This window comes from Anabrus simplex, chromosome 2 (assembly GCF_040414725.1).
Source record: "Anabrus simplex isolate iqAnaSimp1 chromosome 2, ASM4041472v1, whole genome shotgun sequence".
Taxonomy (NCBI): Eukaryota; Metazoa; Arthropoda; class Insecta; order Orthoptera; family Tettigoniidae; genus Anabrus; species Anabrus simplex.
The window spans coordinates 92,750,120-92,772,463 of NC_090266.1; the positions used below are offsets into that span (position 1 = coordinate 92,750,120).

The following is a 22,344-nucleotide window of genomic DNA, read 5'->3' on the forward strand; positions in this document are numbered from 1 at the left end:
AGGTACATACCTTTGAAATATGGTGGCGGGTAATTTAAAAAGAAAAATTCTACAGCAGCCATCTCTCGACTCTAATTGCACAAGATGGTGGCTATACATGACTCCTTAAAGGTGCTTATGCAAGATGGCCGCTATACATAGGTTCTTATGAGACGCCTTGGGGTGCTTGCGCAAGATGGCAGTTATACAAGGCTCCTTATGAGACTCCCTAGGGATGCTTGCGCAAGATGGCGGTTGTTCTTATGAGGCGGCTTAAGGGTCCTTGCACAGGATGGCTAGAGACGCCCTAAGGATGCTGCTCTTATGAAGAAAGCTAGCTTAGAGGCTAACGGGTCGTGCTAGTTCGATTCATTAAATTTGGGGCTTAAATGCAAAATGTTAAATATCTCGAAAACGGTGCATCGTAGAGCAAAACGGGCAAAATTTTTCTGCCCAATACCTTGGTTCGCAATATGAGGAACATGATAGCATAAGAAAAACATAGTCTAATGATGAGATCGACGGTTCGATTCCTACTTAGGCCCTTTGGCATTGCCAGCTATCTAATTCTACAAGATGGCGGCTATACATAGCTTCTTATGAGACAGCTTAAGAGCGCTTGCACAAGATGGCTGCTGCTCTTACGAGACGCCCTAGGGGTGCTTGCGCAAGGTAGCAGCGACAAGACGGTGACTATACACAGCTCCTTATGATACGGCCTAGAGGTGCTCACACAAGATGGTGGCTGCTCTGATGAAGAAAGCTAGCTTTGCATCGTGCAGGTATCTTTACAGCACTAAACCTCATACCTTTGAAATGTGGTGGCGGGTAATTTGAAAAATTCTAAGTGCTTTTTTCTTAACAGCAGCTATCTGTAAACAATAGCGGCTATACATAAGCTGTTAAGGCCTCCTCTTATATCAAGGCATAGCTCTATCGGACAAGTTTAAACCTGCATCGGGATAGCTAGAGTAAGCACGTGCTGCAGTGATGACGTCATTATGCATGTTTAGACTTGCAAATCACTAAAGAAACATAGCAAGACTAGAATCGAACACTGCACTCTACACCGTTAACTTTATCATGTGATCGGAACATTGATTGAAGTGTTTAGAACACTAAATAAGTGATCAAGACTGAAATAGAACACTGTACTCGATACAACATGTGTTTAGAACATGTCAGGGGATACCTTTGTTCTAAGAAGATTAGATTACCGCACATTCCTTGTAGGGCTAATAGGCTAAAGGGCTAGGGTGCCTCTCCTCTCTTCATCCGGGCTTGAGACCGGCTCTACAACTAGAGGCGGAGTTAACACCCTAAGGAGGGGAGAATGTTGGGAAATAATCTATACGAATATAGCTACTCGATCAACTATATACTACAGATGGATGACTTAGGTGAGGGTAAGCGCTCACTTAATAATACCTACACGACGTAATTCATGCTCTGTTTCAAAAATATCTTCTTTGTACTGTGTGTAACCAGCATCATGATAGGCTCTTAGCAGTTGTAAATGTTTTACGAGTACGTTTAGGTCTTTACATTATCTTATATCTACATAGGGTAACAGAGGCTTGTTGTGAACTTTGAGTCTATATGCAGACAGTTGATGTGTAGGGACTTGTTTTGATGTAATACGTGCTTCAGCAGTAGCGTTTCTAGGTACAAATTTAACTTGTTTCGATAGCGATGAAGCGTTGAAATTTCCTTCTTCTTTACCTTGCATCTCTTCTTGAGATGTTTGCACTGCGACAGAACGTGTAGTAGGCTTAGGAAATGAAGTAAAATCATCAAGCTGTGATGGCAATGAAACATTAAGATTTTCGTCTTCTTCTACTTTCCCTTTACTACTGTTTTGATCAACATCATTATCCTTATTATCATAATCATGATCTTGCCTCTCTTTATCTTGAAGTTTGTGCTTAGTAACAGAACTTGCAGCAGGCCTAGACAACAAGGGAGAATTAAAAATATCTCTCAGAGGTGTACTTTTTAAACATAAATCAGTGTTCGCTTGAATATGGTTGAGCTCTTTGTATTTTGTTCCCGATGAAGCTACATTACACGCGGCTTCATGACGTTGAGCGTTGTATGTGTTCTTGAACTCTCTCTTCTACAATGTTTGCATTGAAAAACTGTCCTACATGATATCTCATGACGTCTCTTGTGATAGCTTTGGGAAAATGCTTTTCCACACTCTTCGCAAATATACCTAGAAATAGGTTTTTCTATGACGGACTTCTATCTTCTGCTAACAGATTCTTCTTTAAATCTACTTGACATTCGTTACTCTCTACTTCTATGATGCGAACAGCTTAGCGATTAACAGTAAACTAACACAAAAGCGTTTAACCAAGGTAGCAACAGTAAGGTTTAAGCCCATCAAGATGGCAAGAGTGAGGTTAGCGACGTTCTGTTGTTGGATTTTAAATTCCGCGCTATAACATACATAAGGTGGTAGCCTTGAGGTTTACCGCCGTAAAGATGGCAGCAGTGAGGTTAGCGACGCTTTATTGTCCTTCAATGTGAGGTTAGGGTCCGTCAAGAAGACAGCTGTCAAAAAAGCACGTGGCTTGGTTTACTAAACAAGAGCACCTAGCTGTGACGTTACGGTTATGCGGTATGCTACGTCAGCATGCGAAGTTGAAAAATCCTCGCCTACGCAGTTAACACTCTGCTATGTTCACAAGATATTTTTTCCACATAGTTATTCTTTATGCTTTAAGTTCGTGCACATACGTTATGTTAAGATAGCAGCACATGTACAAGCGATGGTCGCACGCTTGCGTAGAAGTTGTTTAGTACGATAGTTGATGTATGCATTATCAAGAGGTGATATGTACACGCTTTTAAACCGTGCTATTCTTACTGCTACTATGTTCGCAAGATTTTAAACATCGCTATTCTTTGTGCTTTAAGTTTGTGTGCATAGATCATGCTAATGTGGCAGCACAAACACATGTGAACGTTGTACATTCTAGCGGAATGTGTTTAGTATAATAGTTGATGCATGCAAAATCGATAGGTGATGTGTACACGCTTTGAAACTTAACTATTCTTCGTGCTTTAAGTTCGTGCACATAATTTATGCTATGATAGCAGCACACTCCAGTGGGAGAAGTTTAGTACTCTAGTTGATGCATGTATAATCGATAGACAATGCGTACACGCTTTTAAAACATTGCTATTCTTACTGCTGCTGCTATGTTCACAAGATTTTTATACATCGCTATTCTTTATGCTTTAAGTTCATGCGTATAAGTTATACTAAGTTAGCAGCATACTTATAAGGTTGTCGCACGCTCTAGTGGAAGAAGTTTAATACGAAAGTCGATGCATGCAAAATCGATACGTGATGTGTACGCGCTTTAGAACATAGCTCTTCTTTATGCTTTAAGTTTATACACATAGGTTAGCAATACACATATGGAATCGTTGTACACTCCGGCGGTAAAAAATAGTCGATGCATGCAAAATCAATAGGTGATGTGTACGCGCTGTTAATCGTTATTCTTTATGCTTTAAGTTCGCGCTTATAGGTTATGCTAAGATAGCAGTACAATCTAGCGGAAGAAGTTCAGGGTGATGTGTACACGCTTTGAAACATGGCTATTCTTTGCATTTTAAGTTCATGCACATAGGTTATGCTAAGATAGCAGCATAATCTAGCGGAAGAAGTTTTAGTACGAGATTCGATGCATGCGAAATCGATAGGTGATGTGTACACGCTTTGAAACATGGCTATTCTTTGCTCTTTAAATTTATGGGTATAGGTTATGCTAAGATATCAGCACAATCTAGCGGAAGAAGTTTAGTACGAGATTCGATGCTTGCAAAATCAATAAGTTGTACACGCTTTGAAACATGGCTATTCTTTGTACTTTAAGTTCATGCGTACAAGTTATGCTAAGATAGCAGCAGAATCTATCGGATGAAGTTTAGTGCGATATTTGATGCATGTGAAATCAATAGGTAATGTGTACACGCTTTGAAACATGGCTATTCTTTGTACTGTAAGTTCACGTGTATAAATTATGCTAAGATAGCAGCACAGTCTAGCGGAAGAAGTTTAGTACGAGAGTCGATGCATGCAAAATCGATAGGTAATATGTACACGCTTTGAAATATGGCTATTCTTTGTACTGTAAAATCGTACGTATAGGTTATGCTAAGATAGCAGCACGATCTAGCGGAAGAAGTTCAGTACGAGGGTCGATGCATGTAAAATAGATGGGTGATGTGTACACGCTTTGAAACATGGCTATTCATACTGCTGCTCTGTTCCCAAAATTTTTAAACATAGCTAATCCTAATGCTGCTCTTAACGATGTAGAGCTAAGGATTGATTACGTGACCATGACGTCACAGCTACGTGCTCTTGTTTAGTAAACCAAGCCACGTGTTTTTTTGACAGCTGTCTTCTTGACGGACCCTAACCTCACATTGAAGGACAATAAAGTGTCGCTAACCTCACTGCTGCCATCTTTACGGCGGTAAACCTCAAGGCTGCCACCTTATGCATGTTATAGCGCGGAATTTAAAATCCAACAACAGAACGTCGCTAACCTCACTCTTGCCATCTTGATGGGCTTAAACCTTACTGTTGCTAACCTTGATTATACGCTTTTGTGTTAGTTTACTGTTAATCACTAAGCTGTTCGCATCATAGAAGTAGAGAGTAACGAATGTCAAGTAGATTTAAAGAAGAATCTGTTAGCAGAAGATAAAAGTCCGTCATAGAAAAACCTATTTCTAGGTATATTTGCGAAGAGTGTGGAAAAGCATTTTCCCAAAGCTATCACAAGAGACGTCATGAGATATCATGTAGGACAGTTTTTCAATGCAAACATTGTAGAAGAGAGTTCACGAACGCATACAACGCTCAACATCATGAAGCTGCGTGTAATGTAGCTTCATCGGGAACAAAATACAAAGAGCTCAACCATATTCAAGCGAACACTGATTTATGTTTAAAAAGTACACCTCTGAGAGATATTTTTAATTCTCCCTTGTTGTCTAGGCCTGCTGCAAGTTCTGTTACTAAGCACAAACTTCAAGATAAAGAGAGGCAAGATCATGATTATGATAATAAGGATAATGATGTTGATCAAAACAGTAGTAAAGGGAAAGTAGAAGAAGACGAAAATCTTAATGTTTCATTGCCATCACAGCTTGATGATTTTACTTCATTTCCTAAGCCTACTACACGTTCTATCGCAGTGCAAACATCTCAAGAAGAGATGCAAGGTAAAGAAGAAGGAAATTTCAACGCTTCATCGCTATCGAAACAAGTTAAATTTGTACCTAGAAACGCTACTGCTGAAGCACGTATTACATCAAAACAAGTCCCTACACATCAACTGTCTGCATATAGACTCAAAGTTCACAACAAGCCTCTGTTACCCTATGTAGATATAAGATAATGTAAAGACCCCAATGTACTCGTAAAACATTTACAACTGCTAAGAGCCTATCATGATGCTGGTTACACACAGTACAAAGAAGATATTTTTGAAAGAGAGCATGAATTACGTCGTGTAGGTATTATTAAGTGAGCGCTTAACCTCACATAAGTCATCCATCTGTAGTATATAGTCGATCGAGTAGCTATATTCGTATAGATTATTTCCCAACATTCTCCCCTCCTTAGGGTGTTAACTCCGCCTCTAGTTGTAGAGCCGGTCTCAAGCCCGGATGAAGAGAGGAGAGGCACCCTAGCCCTTTAGCCTATTAGCCCTACAAGGAATGTGCGGTAATCTAATCTTCTTAGAACAAAGGTATCCCCTGACATGTTCTAAACACATGTTGTATCGAGTACAGTGTTCTATTTCAGTCTTGATCACTTATTTAGTGTTCTAAACACTTCAATCAATGTTCCGATCACATGATAAAGTTAACGGCGTAGAGTGCAGTGTTCGATTCTAGTCTTGTTGTGTTTCTTTAGTGATTTGCAAGTCTAAACATGCATAATGACGTCATCACTGCAGCACGTGCTTACTCTAGCTATCCCGATGCAGGTTTAAACTTGTCCGATAGAGCTATGCCTTGACATAAGAGGAGGCCTTAACAGCTTATGTATAGCCGCTATTGTTTACAGATAGCTGCTGTTAAGAAAAAAACACGTAGAATTTTTCAAATTACCCGCCACCACATTTCAAAGGTATGAGGTCTAGTGCTGTAAAGATACCTGCACGATGCAAAGCTAGCTTTCTTCATAAGAGCAGCAGCCATCTTGCGCAAGCACCCTTAGGGCGTCTCATAAGGAGTCGTGTATAGCCGCCATATTGCGCAAGCATCCTTAAGGCGTCTCTAGCCATCTTGTGCAAGGACCCTTAAGCTGCCTCATAAGAGCAACCGCCATCTTGCGCAAGCATCCCTAGGGAGTCTCATAAGGAGCCTTGTATAACCGCCATCTTGCGCAAGCACCCCAAGGCGTCTCATAAGAACCTATGTATAGCGGCCATCTTGCATAAGCACCTTTAAGGAGTCATGTATAGCCACCATCTTGTGCAATTAGCGTCGAGAGATGGCTGCTGTAGAATTTTTCTTTTTAAATTATCCGCCACCATATTTCAAAGGTATGTACCTAAAGAGGTTTGCGATGTAAGATGGCGGATGACAGGTGACAAAAAAGCACGTGGCTTTGTTTCCAAACAAGAGCACATAGAATTTTTCAAATTGCCGCCACCACATTTCAAAGGTATCTAGCTAAAGGGTGCAGCACTGAGGTTTGTGATGCAAGATGGCGGATGGCAGCTGTCAGAAAAAAGCATGTGAGTTTGTTTCCAAACAAGCGCACGTAGAATTTGCCACCGCCACAAAGAGGACAGCACGGTGCTCTCTTGATTAAAGATGGCTGCTGTCATGTGGAATTGCCTGCCACCACATTTCAAAGGTATCTAGCTAAAGAGGGCAGCACGGTGCTCTCTGGATTAAAGATGGCTGCTGTCAAAAAGCATTTTTCAAATTATCTGCCACCACATGTCAAAGGTAAGTAGCTAAAGAGGGCAGCACTGTGCTCTATAGATTAAAGATGGCGGATGACAGCTGTCAAAAAAACACGTGGATTTGTTGACCGATTCAAATCTCGCGCTATTGAGGTTAAGTTGGTAGCACTGAGGTTTAGGCCCGTTAAGGTGGCAGCACTGCGGATGACAGGTGACGAATTTGCAGCTACTGCGATAAAGAGGGCAGCACGGTGCTCTGTAGTTTAAAGATGGCGGATGACAGCTGTCAAAAAGCACGTGGATTTGTTTACCGATTCAAATCTCGCGCTAGTGAGGTTAAGTTGGTAGCATTAAGGTTTAGGCCCGTCAAGATGGCAGCACTGAGGTTAGCGATGCGTTGTTGTCTGTCAAAAAGCACGTGGCTGTCAAAAATCGCGTGGCTTTGTTTACCTATTCAGATCTCGCGCTAGTTAGGTTAAGTTGGTATCACTGAGGTTTAGGCCCGTCAAGATGGCAGTACTGAGGTTAGCGATGCATTGTTGTCTGTCAAAAAGCACGTGGCTGTCAAAAAATGCACGTGGCTTTGTTTACCAATTCAAATCTCGCGCTAGTTAGGTGAAGTTGGTACCACTGAGGTTTAGGCCCGTCAAGATGGCAGTGCTGAGGTTAGCGATGCGTTGTTGTCTGTCAAAAAGCACGTGGCTGTCAAAAAATGCACATGGCTTTGTTTACCAATGCAAAGTTCGTGCTAGTTAGGTTAAGTTGGCAGCACTGGAAGAGGCCTCTGGCTGTGGTGGTGGTGGAGGAGGCCTCTGGGACCCGGTGGTGGTGGTGGTGGTGGTGGTGGTGGCTGCCGAACCATCCAATTATACTACTTAAAGAGAAACCCACCTGAGTTGACTTCAGTTGTTACTCGCCCCAGCCAGGCTATATACTTTCATTCCAAGCACAAAAGTGAACAGTTTTCAGAAGACAGGAATCTTTCCTATCAACAGAATTGCCACCACAGATCAAGCATTTGGCCCATCTTTGGTTAAAGAGTGACTTCAAGGACACCACCAATCTGAAACTCAGACGACCGCGAACTCCTGCATAAAGTTTTAACACTTCCCCTCTCAACCAAAGAAAGAGTTTCGTAGAAAAACGATCCTGGGGCAAAGGTAATATCCCAAGCTTTGCCATCATGTTCTACATCAACTTCTAACGTTACAGGCAACTATGATGCTGCTCAGATGCCTACTGTGCACAAATCGCGTCAACTGAAACCTAAGGGAGGAAAATAAATACGCAAAGAAGTCTTATTCTGTGGATCATGCGGAAAAAGTTTTAATGAAGATGCTGAAGAAGAGAATGGTGCAGAATGGACTGAATGTAGTTTTTGTTGTGTTTGGTATTATTGTTTGTGCCAGAATTTGAGTAATGTTAATAACGAAGTTGTTTATATGTGTAGTGGATGTGCAGATGATTCTGATAGTGACTAAAGTTATGAACAAGTTGACTGGTTAACTTATCACGGGATTGCAAGGCCTATCATGGTGTAAGCAGAGTGCTATCACAGTATAACCAGAGTTATCACGGAGTAACCAGAACTGTACACGAAAATACAATGTTGTACTTCTTTCATCAAATATAACAACATTCTACTAACCTATTATTCGTTTGCATTAGTATTTGACTTGTCATAGCATCCATGTCCAATTTTCAGAACAGATGAATGGAAAAATACTAGAACCATCACGAGTTACCAGAGTTTTCCCTACATAAATGACACTAGTGTCCCGATGTTAAGCATAAGTTACGAGTAAGCAGGTCAACAGGAAATAGACCGCAAATCGCACGACATATGCACCTACCAACCTTACGTGTTCGCTCTGTATAGGAAAGGAGTGTTCCCTGCTTTGACTAGCGGTGTAACCGCAAGGTAAACACAGCCAGTGCCTGCGTCCCATATTACCTCAGTCGTGTTTGCTCCGTTATAGTGTGCGGAGTGTAGCCTTGTGTTGAACCTGACAACATAATGGCACGACGACGCCATTTGGACCCCGTTTTGCAGGGTAAAATACTCGGCCGCCTGGAAGCAAGCTAGACACAGACCTAAGTCACCTTATCCTTGAATGTGCCACAAAGTGTCATTTCCAGGCTTTGGAGATGATTTCGAGACACAGGAGATGTTATTCGAAGGCCAGTACCAGGTCAACCAAGGGTAACCACTCCACAGCAGGACCGATATCTGGCCATAACCGCCCGACAAAATCGGAGTGCACCTGCAAGACCATTGTCGGCAGAGCTTGCAGCCGTCTCAGGGGTTGCCGTTTCCCGGCAAACTGTGTACCGGAGGCTCAGAACAGCAGGGGTGTTTGCCCGATGTCCAGAGGTGTGCGTCCCACACACTCCAGCACAGAGACGGGCCCGTTTACTGTGGAGCCGTCAACATCAAAACTGGACCATGAATGATTGGAGGCATGTGCTCTTCACAGATGGATCCCGCTTCAGTTTTCAGAACGATTCTCATTGCACATTAATCTGGAGAGAACCGAGTAGCCGATACAACCTCAGGAACATCGTGGAACAGGACCAGTATGGTGGTGGTGGTGGCGTCATGGTGAGGAGCGGCATCATGTTGAATGGCCGTACGGACCTGCACATCTTCATGGGTGGTCCGAAGAACACTGTTAACGCTCGGAGATACAGGGATGAGGTACTGAGACCACATGCTCTACTCTTCAGAGGTGCAGTTGGTCCAGACTTCCTTTTAATGGACGATAATGCCCGTCCGCACCGCACTGCTCTGGTGGATGAATTTCTGGCTGGGGAAGACATTCATCGCGGATCGGATCTGAATCCTATAGAACATCCCTGGGATGCATTGGGGAGGCGAATTGCATCCCATCATCCTCCACCAAGGACCCTCCAAGACCTTTGCATTGCCCTTTTGGAGGAATGGGATCGACTGCCATAAGAGCTCTTGGACCATCTGATAGAGAGCATGCCACGTCGCTGCGAAGCATGTGTGGCCATTAGTTGTAACCATATCCTATTAACAGCATATTTTGTTGTGGAAGACATTGCCAAGTTTTGTTCATTGTTGTCAAAGGTGTACCTTAGCTATCAGAACCTTTCTGACACTATTTTTTGGACAAGGTGTGTGACATATGGTGTGTGAGTCTGTTTCTGTTTGTTCAGGACTCCATCTGACATTCCTGTCAGGCGGTATGGCCTCATTTAGTGATTGTGCTTAACTTTTGGACACTAGTGGGTATGAGTAAAGAACTGGAGGCTGTTTGTGGATGATGTTATACTGTATAGAGCAGGGATTCTCAGACTTTTTAAAAATTGTACCCTTAAGTCATGACTAGTTTGCTGTTGTATCACCACCGCATTTTGTTCGAAATTAAAGGTAAATGACATAACAATAATAGTAATATTACAAATGTGACAAAGTATTTGAATAATTCAAATGATATAGTTTAACTTAATGTGTTTTAGTATCATTCAGTTCTTCTTCCGGGTTGAACCCTGTTGCTGTTTTCTGTACATTCCATACAGTTTGCCAACATTTTGAATACTTTATAGTATAGTTTGTCAAGGCAACTGAAATACCCCTGCTCAATTGAAGTTAATCAGTTTCCCAGGCAGCAGTCACACTACAAGAGTATTTCCTGACCTTGCCTTATATATCATACTCTCTCTGGCTGGGTAAGCCCCCTGGCTTCTGGAACGTTGTGTCACAGTCAGGCAGTGGGACTTGCGCGGGCTGTTATGTAATTAGAGGTTCGTCCTGTGTGTTTATGTTTAGGTCTGCATCTCTTAATCTTTGTATGATAGGCATCCAAGAATTGCTTATTTTATATCCTCCTAAATTCATCCTTGACAAGACCAGCTATCCCTTGGAATCTCAAAAGGAAAATTTGTCAGACTATCCAAATTTAAATAAACCCAAACAACATGAATTTAGCTAGGTAAACAGTTGATAGGGAATATGTCACCTGGATGACAGCTCTAAATGCAGATCGTTGATATTTGATTTGGTAGTGATGTAAATGCCTGGTTGCAGAATGACAAGAATGTTGGTTATGGCTTGATGACCGATGACGAACTTACTGCGACCTGTGATACAGAGGAGAATAGTGATGGTGAATTGGAAAATGAAAGCGACATTTTAGCGGAAAAAGTAATACCATAAGCGGAGGCAACAGCATAACTGGAAAAAATAATATTTTATCTAGAACGTCAGACAGAAACAACTCTAGCCGAACTGATGTTGGTAAAACATCCATGTGATCATGCTGCTCTCAAACATCACACTAATTTGAAACAAAAGAAACTTGCACACTTTTTCAGTAAATAGAAGTACAGTCTGTACTGTATTGAGTTTATGTGCCAAAGAATTGGGTTTTTTTGTTAGTGGGAAAATAAAAGTTTGTGTAGATTAGTAGCTTCTGTTCATTTATTAGTTTGTTTCCAGATTATCCGCATTTTTTATAATCCGGTCCCACGTCTGGATAAACAAGGTTCTTGAGTATATTATTTCTTCTTCCTTTGATCTTGGCCAGTTGTGGACCATAATTTGATTGTTAGAGAGTGTCCAAATATTATTTAATATAAATGTAACAAATAAATAGCTCATAGTTGAAAGGCACTATGTCCAATTTTTAAAGTTTTGAGATAAACACAAGAAAACTATTTTTCCGCTCTTGTATTATAATATGAGACATAATTGTTTGTACAATGTAATGTGCACACACACGCCATTATAATAAAGTAAAAATTGTATTGTTCCATATGCTACTAAGACTTTTACAGACAAAATACGTAACTGGACTTAGTTCCTTTCAACATGGAACGAACAGAACCTGTAAACGAGCAATAACATTTACGTTCTTGGTTTATTTCCTTTATTTTCTAAATGAATATATGTATATGCAAGCATGAAAATAAAAGGTAACTGAAATGGAATAACTGTTATTTTCTTCAAATAACACACAGAATTGTTTATTATTTTGTTATGCGGTATGTTTAAATAAACCCATTATGAATAAAACAGCTGCACTGTAGTCATAGATATCGAGGAACAAAAACATATTAGCAAAACAAATAATACTGTTAGAAAAGACAGGTAAACCTTTTTCACTGACACGGCCATTCTAGTAATTCATCAAAGAATGCTTTACTCTCCTCAGAAGTTGTTGCATAACGATTAACCTTCTTGTGATCATCCTTTTTCGTTGATTTGATTGGTACTCGTCCTTTCTCATACGCCGTCATCAACTGATTCATAAGTGGACCATTTCTTGGCCCAGGCTGAGACAGGTGGAATGTGTGATGGACTATACTCCCAATGAAGGGACGAGCAATCACTCTGCCAGGATGATCTGCAGAATACTGGAACTCGGAAAACGATGCAGGAGCAAACACCACCTTCGCACTTCTAGGAACGTCATTTCCTGTTGATTCATCACTTGGAGTTGTTTTCCTATAATGCTTAGGCCACCTCGCATCCACATCAATGATGTCAGTTCCTTCGACCATTTTTATTGTAACATCCTTTTTTGCATTAGCAATGATTGTACAGTATTCTTTTGGAGTGTAGATTCTGTCGCAGCTCTTAATTTGTTTCTTGAAAACACCAAAATCCCTATCGCAAGGCAGGAAGGAATGACCTCTAATAGGGAAGCGGTGAATAATTTCCTCGAATCGCTTATCTTCGACCAAACCCATGCAGAAACGAATAAATGAATGATTCCTATTTTGGCCTGGACACGCATCTGAGTACAAGTGAAGTTTCTTCGTGCCTGGTTTAATCTCGTTGGTGAGATAGTCCAATATGAATGTGCACACTTCATTGGCCGCTTTCTTGGCCTGCCCCTCATGATACATGTATACTTTGGAACTATTGTCTTGGAGGTTGTGTATTGTAAATACATGTACCCATAGCTGCCTTAGGTAGAATAATTCCTGAACAGGTATATGAGGTACAGGTAAATTTTGTATGTAGTCAAAGGCAACACAGGTTGTATCATCAGACTGGCAGGATTCTGAGCATGATTTCATAGAAGAATAAAATTTGTGACTTCTGCGCTTGTGAATATTTAGCTCACTTGCTGCTGCTAATTGAACATTTTGTGATAAGTGCGAAGACTTCATTTTGACTTGAAGTTCTTCGTAGATACTGCACACATCTATTTGGGGTCTACCGAATCTGTAGCCAAAGTTCTTATTGAAATAATCAACATAAAATGTATAATGTACTTCAAGATTAAAATGTTCCTCACAAAATAAATCATGCATTTTTTTAAGGTTCAGCCTTGCATCCAAATAGTTTACTTTGTTACCCCCATAATGAGAAGTTTTGACTGGAAAATTGAGAATGTGGTCCGGAATTTCAGTGCAGATTTCACGTGTTATAGCATGCGTCTTCTTATTGAATCCCCTCTTGTCCACTGGGCTTTTGCCTTGCGCCAACAGCTTAGCAATCCTGAATACACGCTTCTGTGTTTCTCCGTGTAAACTAATGAATGCATTCCTACAGACCTGCAGACGCTCCTGATTTCTAAGAACAAAATATGTATATACTGATTCACGTTCCACTTTTGATCGTTCTCCGTCTTGATTAACAGCCCTAGGTCTTCGCCATTTAATGGGATGCCATTCAATCAGTTTCTGTAAGTGAATATCCTGTTCATTTTTGGTTTCATAATCGTAAAAAGCACTAAATATGTGCAGACTCTCTTCTTCTTGCAGTATATTGAAGCAGTGACGCTTACACCTAAAACAAACAAGTTACCTAGGTAAATTCTTTGTCCGACATCCATTAAGTAATCATAACTTCAGTATCAATAATCGTTCAAATCCCTTTTATGGAAGTGAAATGGTTGTACAGATACTATCTAGGTAAAAATGATAATTTCCATCATACCTGCAGGGAGGTCCAATACTTTTCTGCCTTTCCTGCATAGCTTATATATGCATTACCCTTTACCCTTGATCGCTTTACTTTATTCCTGGCATAATTTTCTTCATTGCGTTTACGTTTCTTTCCTGCCATAACTTTGTTGTCCATGATGAAAATATCTTTAAGAACACAGCAAGAAGAAGAGTAATAATATGCAGAGCTCAACAACCACATAGGATATATTGTCAATGACAACACTCAACATATATGTAAACAAATGAAACAAGCGCGCCAATCCTGACATCCAAGAAACAGCAGAGCTCTCTGCATAGGTTTGTTGGCGCTGGTAGACATTCTGTGTTGAAACACACTAATTGCAGGGCTAAGTTCCTTTCAGCACGGAATAACTAACCTGTCGACTGTGGTAATGGCACAAGTGCTGCCGGGAAATAGTTCCTTTCAACACCAAAAGTTGCATCTTGCTTCTTAGAACGCAAAATCGCTGTAAAACAAATTTGGCAAAAATGTGGACTTAGCACCTTTCAACAATGAACGATTCAAATGTTCTCACAGTAGGATAGGATTAAACAAATTATACTTACAATATTCTCAGCTGCCAAAGAGTGCCACTGCCTGTTGTTAAAGTCATGGCAATGTTGTTATCCACAGCATTTGTTGATAATGTCTTAAAGGGAACACTTGTTTTTGGTTGAGACCCTTTCCTTTGCTGTTGTTTTGTCACCAGTTTTTGCATCTCTTTTAGTGTAAGACAGTACTTTTGGTAGCCTGGATTAATGTCAGTAAAATTGATGTGTTCATATTTTCCCTTACATTTGACAGTTTTAACTTAGTTCTGTTGCATTCACCGTTTTTGTCAGCTTCCTTCTTTCGCTTGGGCACGCATACGGAGCGTGGTACAGTATTACACTGTTTTACTATACAATGAAAAGCAGTCTGAATTATCGTAAAGTCTGAAATATTGGGGCTTTGCTTTATCTTTTGAAACTTCATAGCCTTCCTTTGAATTCCTGACCAATCAATCAACCAATCACTACTGATCTGCATTTAGGGCAGTTGCCCAGGTGGCAGATTCCCTATCTGTTGTTTTCCTAGCCTTTTCTTAAATGATTGCAAAGAAATTGGAAAATTATTGAACATTTCCCTTGGTAAGTTATTCCAATCCCTAACTCCCCTTCCTATAAACGAATATTTGCCCCAATTTGTCCTCTTGAATTCCAACTTTATCTTCATATTGTGATCTTTCCTACTTTTAAAGACACCACTCAAACTTATTCGTCTACTAATGTCCTCCCACGCCATCTCTCCACTGACAGCTCGGAACATACCACTTAATCTAGCAGCTTGTCTCCTTTCTCTCAAGTCTTCCCAGCCCAAACTTTGCAACAGTTTTTTAACGCTACTCTTTTGACGGAAATCACCCAGAACAAATCGAGCTGCTTTTCTTTGGATTTTTTCCAGTTCTTGAATCAAGTAATCCTGGTGAGGGTCCTGTACACTGGAACCATACTCTAGTTGGAGTCTTACTAGAGTCCTATATGCCCTCTCCTTTACATCCTTACTACAACCCCTAAATACCCGCATAACCTTATGCAGAGATCTGTACCCTTTATTAACAATTATATTTATGTGATTACCCCAATGAAGGTCTTTTCTTATATTAACACCTAGGTACTTACAATGATCCCCAAAAGGAACTTTCACCCCATCAACACAGTAATTAAAACTGAGAGGACTTTTCCTATTTGTGAAACTCACAACCTGACTTTTAACCCCGTTTATCATCATACCGTTGTCCACCATCCATCTCGCAACACTATCGAGGTCACCCTGCATTTATTACACTGTACAAAATAACATCATCTGCAGACAGCCTTATCTCTGATTCCACTTCTTTACACATATCATAAGAAAACATAAAAGTCCAATAATACTGCCTTGAGGAATTCCCTTCTTAATTATTACAGGGTCAGATCGCCTACTCTAATTCTCTGAGTTCTCTTTTCTAGAAATATAGCCACCCATTCAGTCACTCTTTTGTCAAGTCCAATAGCACTCATTTCTGCAAGTAGTCTTCCATGATGTACCCTATCAAATGCCTCAGATAGGTCAATCGCAATACAGTCCATTTGGCCTCCTGAATCCAGGATATCTGCTATATCTTGCTGAAATCCTACAAGCTGAGCTTCAGTGGAATAACCTTTCCTAAACCCAAACTGCTTTCTGTCAAACCAGTTATTAATTTTGCAAACATGTCTGATATAATCAGAAAGAATGCTTTCCCAAAGCTTACATACAATGCATGTCAAACTGACTGGCCTGTAATTTTCAGCTTTATGTCTATCACCCTTTCCTTTATACACAGGGGCTACTATAGCAACTCTCCATTAATTTGGTGTAGCTCCTTCAACCAAACAATAATCAAAAAAGTATTTCAGATATGGTACTATATCCCAACCCATTGCCTTTAATATATCCCCAGAAATCAATTCCAGCTGCTTTTCTAGTTTTCAACTTTTGTATCTTACTGTAAATGTCATTGTTATCATAGGTAAATTTTAATACTTCTTTAGTATTACTCACATCCCCTATCTGGACATTATCTTTACATACTGCTGACTGAATACTTCTGCCTTTTGAAGATCCTCGCATACACACTCCCCTTGTTCATGTTCCCTTGACCAGTTTTCTCCAGTCTCCATATTACAGAAAACATTCCTTTATCTTCGAAAGACCTGCCAGTAAATTAGCTTCCATCACACTCGAGTTTAGCCATGTTGGTGGTACTCAGCTGATGCAAGAAAAGGAAAATAAGAATATCAGTTGCATTTTGTACCCTGATCATTGCTATAAAAATAGAGCCCTTGGTGGAGAGAAAAGCATTTCAAATCATTGAGAAACCTTTGTAGCATATTAGTGACAAAATACATTTCAAACATCCTTACGATCGTTTCTCGCAATAGCAGTCGTTCATTCGGAAATTTTTTTACTGGTTTTTAATTTCATATTGGCATGCTTGTGGGTAACTTCCAACCTCGTTAGTAATGATTTTAGTGTTCCTTGTTGTAAAAAAACACAGAGACTAGAAGAGATGATTGTTAAAATATTATATATTTTAAAGGAAACATGACTTCTTGATATTGTTTTTCTATTTTGCTCCTTCATTATGTGCTGAATGTTGTGAAAATTAATATAACAATTAGTATTTTGTTTAAATTAAAGACTAAGCAAAAAGGATGTGCTATTTTGATTTTCTAAAATCATGAGGTGTACTATAATACAATTTTGCACTTAATAAATTATAATACAATAATAATACAAGCTGACCCAAAAGTGTGTTAACATTTGACAAGGCAATACTTCACGGAATATTGGCGGTAGAGAGGTAATAATTGAGACACGTGATTGGAATGACATGAGATTTTAATGACATCAAAATAAAGTGCACGAAATGACCAAGAGATGGCGCTGGACAGCAACACGTCAGGTACAAATGGCCACACATATTTGACATGACATGGGGTTTTATTGACACCAACAACGATTTCACAAGCAGGCCAACAAATGGCGCTGGACAGCAACACACCAGTGATGCTGCACGAGACCTGTGTACGGTATAAAAGGAGCTGTCATGAGAGAGGGTTTCAGATGCACCTGCAGTCACAGCATGTTGACGTTACCAGGAAAGGTACTGTTAGTGAAACTTTATTTACTTTATTTTGGTATCAATAAAACCCCATGTCATGTCAATCTTGTGTGTTAATTATTCCCTCTCTACCTCCAACATTCCGTGTAGTGTTAATGGACTTTTGGGTCAAACTATATGGAAAACTATATGGAAAAATGAGACTTCATAATATAGATAGCTTAAATTTGGGCTTTTGTTATGTTTTTTGTTTTTCTTGAAAGTGGTAAAATATGATCTTTTATGCTAGAGTATTCAGTCATTTCTTATGGCTTTTTACTATTTTTGTTTCCCAATTTTCATCATCAATCTCCCTTGTCTATCTCCCATCAGTTTGGGATGTGTATGGCACCTTTCCATCTTCCTCTGTCCAACAACCATCATTCCACCTTAACTGTGTTCCAGTCCAGGTTTCTTCTCATTATACTATTGATCGTCTTAACCCCCTTAGTCTGGGTCTCCCTCTTGGCCTCCCTCTTTCTATCTTAGATGCCATGATCCACTTATGTATCCTCCTTCCCTCCCTTTTTTTAATGTACCCAAACCATCTTAAAAACCTCTTAAAAATTTCATTTCACTGTCCTGGATTTTATTCTCTTGTCATTTTGTCCGTGTCCAGGTTTCTGCTGCATATGTTGGTACTGGGCAGTAGCACATCTTATGCTTCACCTCTTTACACTTCTTTGGTACTTCCTTCCTCCACACTAGGTTTCTCTGTTTAATCTTTTTATTGACCTCTGTGTAAAGCTCTGCATCGTGCATCAATTTGCTTCCCAAGTACTTGAAGCTCTCCACAGTTTAAAGGTTTTGTCCCCTAATTTTCATCATTCCTTTCCCTTCCCTTTCTCCTCTACTCAGCACAATTGTCTTACTCTTTCTCTTTTCACTGCTAATTTTCACTGCTAATTTTCATTCCATAATTTTAATTATTTTGCACTTCCTCTCTGTCTGCTCCCTACAGCACAGTATCATTTGCAAACAACATTATTACCTTCAGCTTCCTGTCCCCATATTTTTCCTTTGTCTTCTTCACAATTTCATCCATAACTATTATGAATAACAGTGGTGACAGCAAATTTCCTTGTCATAGTACCCTTACATTCCAAAACCACTCTGTCCTCTGCACATGTGTTTGGACACTGCTGCCACAGTTTTTGTACATTGCTTTACATATTCTGTCATTTGTTTTCCAGATCCTTTCCTTTGCATTACTTTCCATACTTTTGCTCTAAGGACACTATCATAAGCCTTTTCTATATCGGGGAAAGTCACCATCATATCTCTTCCATATTCCCAATATTTTTCCATTAACTGTCTCATACAAAATAGGGTCTAGTGTTGATCTTCCACTTCAAAAGTCATATTGCTCTTCTTTTAATTGTCCTTTCACCTTTCTTCTCATTCTGTTTTACAGTACCCTTTCAAATATTTCAAATGTTATTTCATTAAAATTAAAATGTTGTTTCCTTCTGTGTACACATTCCATCCCTTGTTTTTATTTCACCTACAAACACTGTATATCATCAGTGTATCATTCAACATGCTTACTGCCTCTAATGCCTGACAAACTCATCCTCTCAATCCAGCCCTGAACCATAAAAATTGTATCTGCATAGGTAAGTATGTTCCTTGTCTGACAACCCTCCCATTCCTGCTCACTAGCCTTGAGAGAGAAAATCTTGTTCATCTCTTATCCAAATGAAGTTCAGTGGTGAAGATTGCTGTTTTGAGGACCCATACATCATTGTAATCAGCTCCTCCTTTGTGTCTCCTTTCCATTAGATTGACACAAGATAAATAACTTTTAAGTATATATACTCTGTAAGGACTAAATTATTCATAGTACTTGGTCTCTGAAAAATAAGAATAATTAAGTACTTTGATACTTATTGCTATTTGACAGAAAATGTTTCCATCTTTTCCTTCTTTTCAGGTTCATGCAAAGGATATCAATAAATTTCAAATGGCATACATGTGCCTTCTTCGGGGGTATCTTGACGGATTGAAGAAAATGAAGAAGCCAAAAACAAAATCAAAAGCAACCCAATAACATTGATCGGTCGTGTAAACTAAGTACTTAAGTGTGCTAATGTGGTGTTGCTAAGAAAGCAGCTTAAGAATGAATGGGTGCTAAATTGAAGACTTCTATTTTCCTTCAAAGAATATGTCTAGAGATAGAGATTTGTTGTCCCATTGTAAAGATACAATTCAACTGTTGAACTGAAGCCCTGAAGTATGACCATGTCATATTTGGATGTTTTGAGAAAAATACCAGAGGGTCAGTCTGATGTGAAGTGAGATTGGAAAATGCAAGTGTCTTTGGCTATACAACACCATTTCCAAATGTGCTTATAGCTGAAGTGTTTCAAACTGCTAGTATAGTGTGAAGAATATAGCCTTATTGTTAAAGAATATCTTTTGTGATCTCTGTTGTACTTTGACCGATGATCACAATACTTTGGCTGGTGAAGAAAAGTAAGACTTCTCACCACTTTCTCCATGTGATTTTCCAGATAGAAAATCTTCATTAATACTTCATGTCAGTAAAAAATCGCATAAGTCAGTGTTTCTCTGCCTAGAAATTCACAGCTTGGATAGATTTTAGATTAATATCTACTTGACATCTTGCTTCCAGCTCTCAAAAATTGGCCTCGCTCAAAAGCCAATGCATTTGTGGAAACCTCACACTGAAACAGCTCTTGAGAGTGATTTTTTTTTCTCTATTGACATAAGCCTCAGAAACTTATGTATCATTGGCTCAGTTACAAATTTAAAATATACCCACCCTTGTACCCTTCCCTTATGCACTGTTACATTCAGTTCAGTGGTGAAATTTTAAAAAATGTTTGTCTCTCTTGTTCTTAAGAACAAAAAATGTGCTGAACCTAAGAAGAAAATAAAATAAATGGGACAGGCAAAAACAAAACAATAAGTGCTAATAGTGAGGTTGCGGATCTCTTAGACTAATTATTGTTTTAGTTTGATAACAATTCAAAAGTTGATTTTTTTTTTAGTCTAAGAGGTCCGCAACCTCACTATTAGCACTTATTGTTTCGTTTCCGTCTGTATCGTTTATTTTATTTTATTTTATTCTTAGGTTTAACACATTTTTTGGATTCAGTTATGTTTTATGTTTACCCTTTTTTCACTGAATTTGTCTCAGCGAGTTATTTATTGCTCCATCTAGTGATGTAAATATTGTTATTGTTTTTATTTCTGTCCATCTCCTTTGTTTTTCATTTGTTCATTATGTTTTTAGCACATTTTTTAGCTTGTTTTATGTAATTATTTTAACCCCCCTTATTTCACTGAAGATGGCTCATATATTTTAAATCCTCTAATCTTTTATATTTGAGATAATCTAGTAAATTAGTTATTAAGCTTATGAAAGCATATGCTTTGAAAACATAAGTTCAATTCTTCTATTAACTTTACTAAATAAAATACATTAAACGAGTCGAAACATGTTGTTTGAATTTTATTGCTCTATCTAATGATGGAATTATGTTTTGTATTTAATTAGGAGGATACATTTAATTTTTTCCTTTGGAAAGTGATTCTTATTGCTCTAAGTTAGCCAAAAGTTTGAATGTTAATATTGGAAGTACGGTAGATATCACGTTTTGGAGAGGCTCATGGGCCTGTGTTATACTTCCACCAACCTTAGTAATTGATATGTTAAATTCAGAATATTTGAAGAAATAAACCATAAGTGCCAAGCAATATTCTGTAGAATGAAACAACATAAAGCATACAAAATAAAGATTTTACTTCTTACGGCTCTCTAGACATAAACTGTCCAGCTCCCTAGTGCTGGATGTAAACTACACAGGTTAATGGCTGACTACACATAGGTTAGAAGCATTAATCAAAAAAGTCTGTGCTGTCTGCTGAAATATGAGAACTTCCTTTCCAGTCATCATATGAACCACTGAATGTGAATTTTTTTTCTTTTATCCCCCTTTGAAATACAGTGTGTTGTATATACTGCACAGAAATTATAAGCAGGGGAAGTGAATAACTAAATGTATCAAGCCTTTGCTCATATGAAGATAGTATACACAATAAACAGTATTGTTTTGTAGAAGATGAGAATCTTCACTCTACATGCCAATGTTCTATGTTTTTTTTTTGAACTGTGGGATTACCAGTCCCTTCAACAAATAGTTATTTAGGAAATATGGTATATATACACACCCGGTAGGTGTTATCTCTTTGAAGGAAAATTCTAGACTACTGCACAATATGAAAATCCATTGCAACATCACTTTTCTAAACCCAGGAAGCAATCACCTGTTCAAATATTGATACAACTAACTATATCAGTTGGTTGAATATGGAAGATTCCTACGGAGCAAGGTTGGTGTTTCAAGAGACCAATAACACTTTATTATACATTCCCTTACTCATGGTGTGCTGTTAAATAAACCATCTCCTGAACTTTAAAAAATGTATGTATTGTCCTTGTAAAAATTGTAATGTTATTAAAAAATTCATGGAAACTCTATAGCCTTACTCTTTGTACACACTTTCATATTATTTTTAAACAGTTCCTGGTGGTCACTAACCAATTTCATCATCTTGAATTTTCCTTAGAATAATTGCATTTTGTGAAACCCTTACTTGTGTCAGGCAATTAACAAGGGACCAATCCCTGACTCAGAAACAGGAAAATAAATACTCGCAAAGGGAACCTCCAGCCTGAAGAAAACCCAATACTTATTTTAGTTATTTTCGTTTTCTTCCACCTAATGTAAGTAAGTGGAGGAATGGAACGATGTTAGTCATCAGAAGTCACTCCATCGCATCACTCCAACCGG

The 22,344-nt window shown here is 39.0% G+C and overlaps 1 protein-coding gene across 1 annotated transcript in view; it reads left to right on the forward strand.

Moving 5' to 3' along the window:
- Srp14 (signal recognition particle 14) overlaps window positions 1-22,031 on the forward strand; it is a 113,868-nt gene extending 91,837 nt beyond the window's left edge. Inside the window, exon 4 of the mRNA XM_067140320.2 lies at window positions 19,458-22,031. Within this exon, the coding sequence (XP_066996421.1) occupies window positions 19,458-19,574 (117 nt within the window). The 3' untranslated portion in view covers window positions 19,575-22,031. The remainder of the gene's footprint in view (window positions 1-19,457) is intronic.
- Window positions 22,032-22,344: the final 313 nt, after the last annotated feature.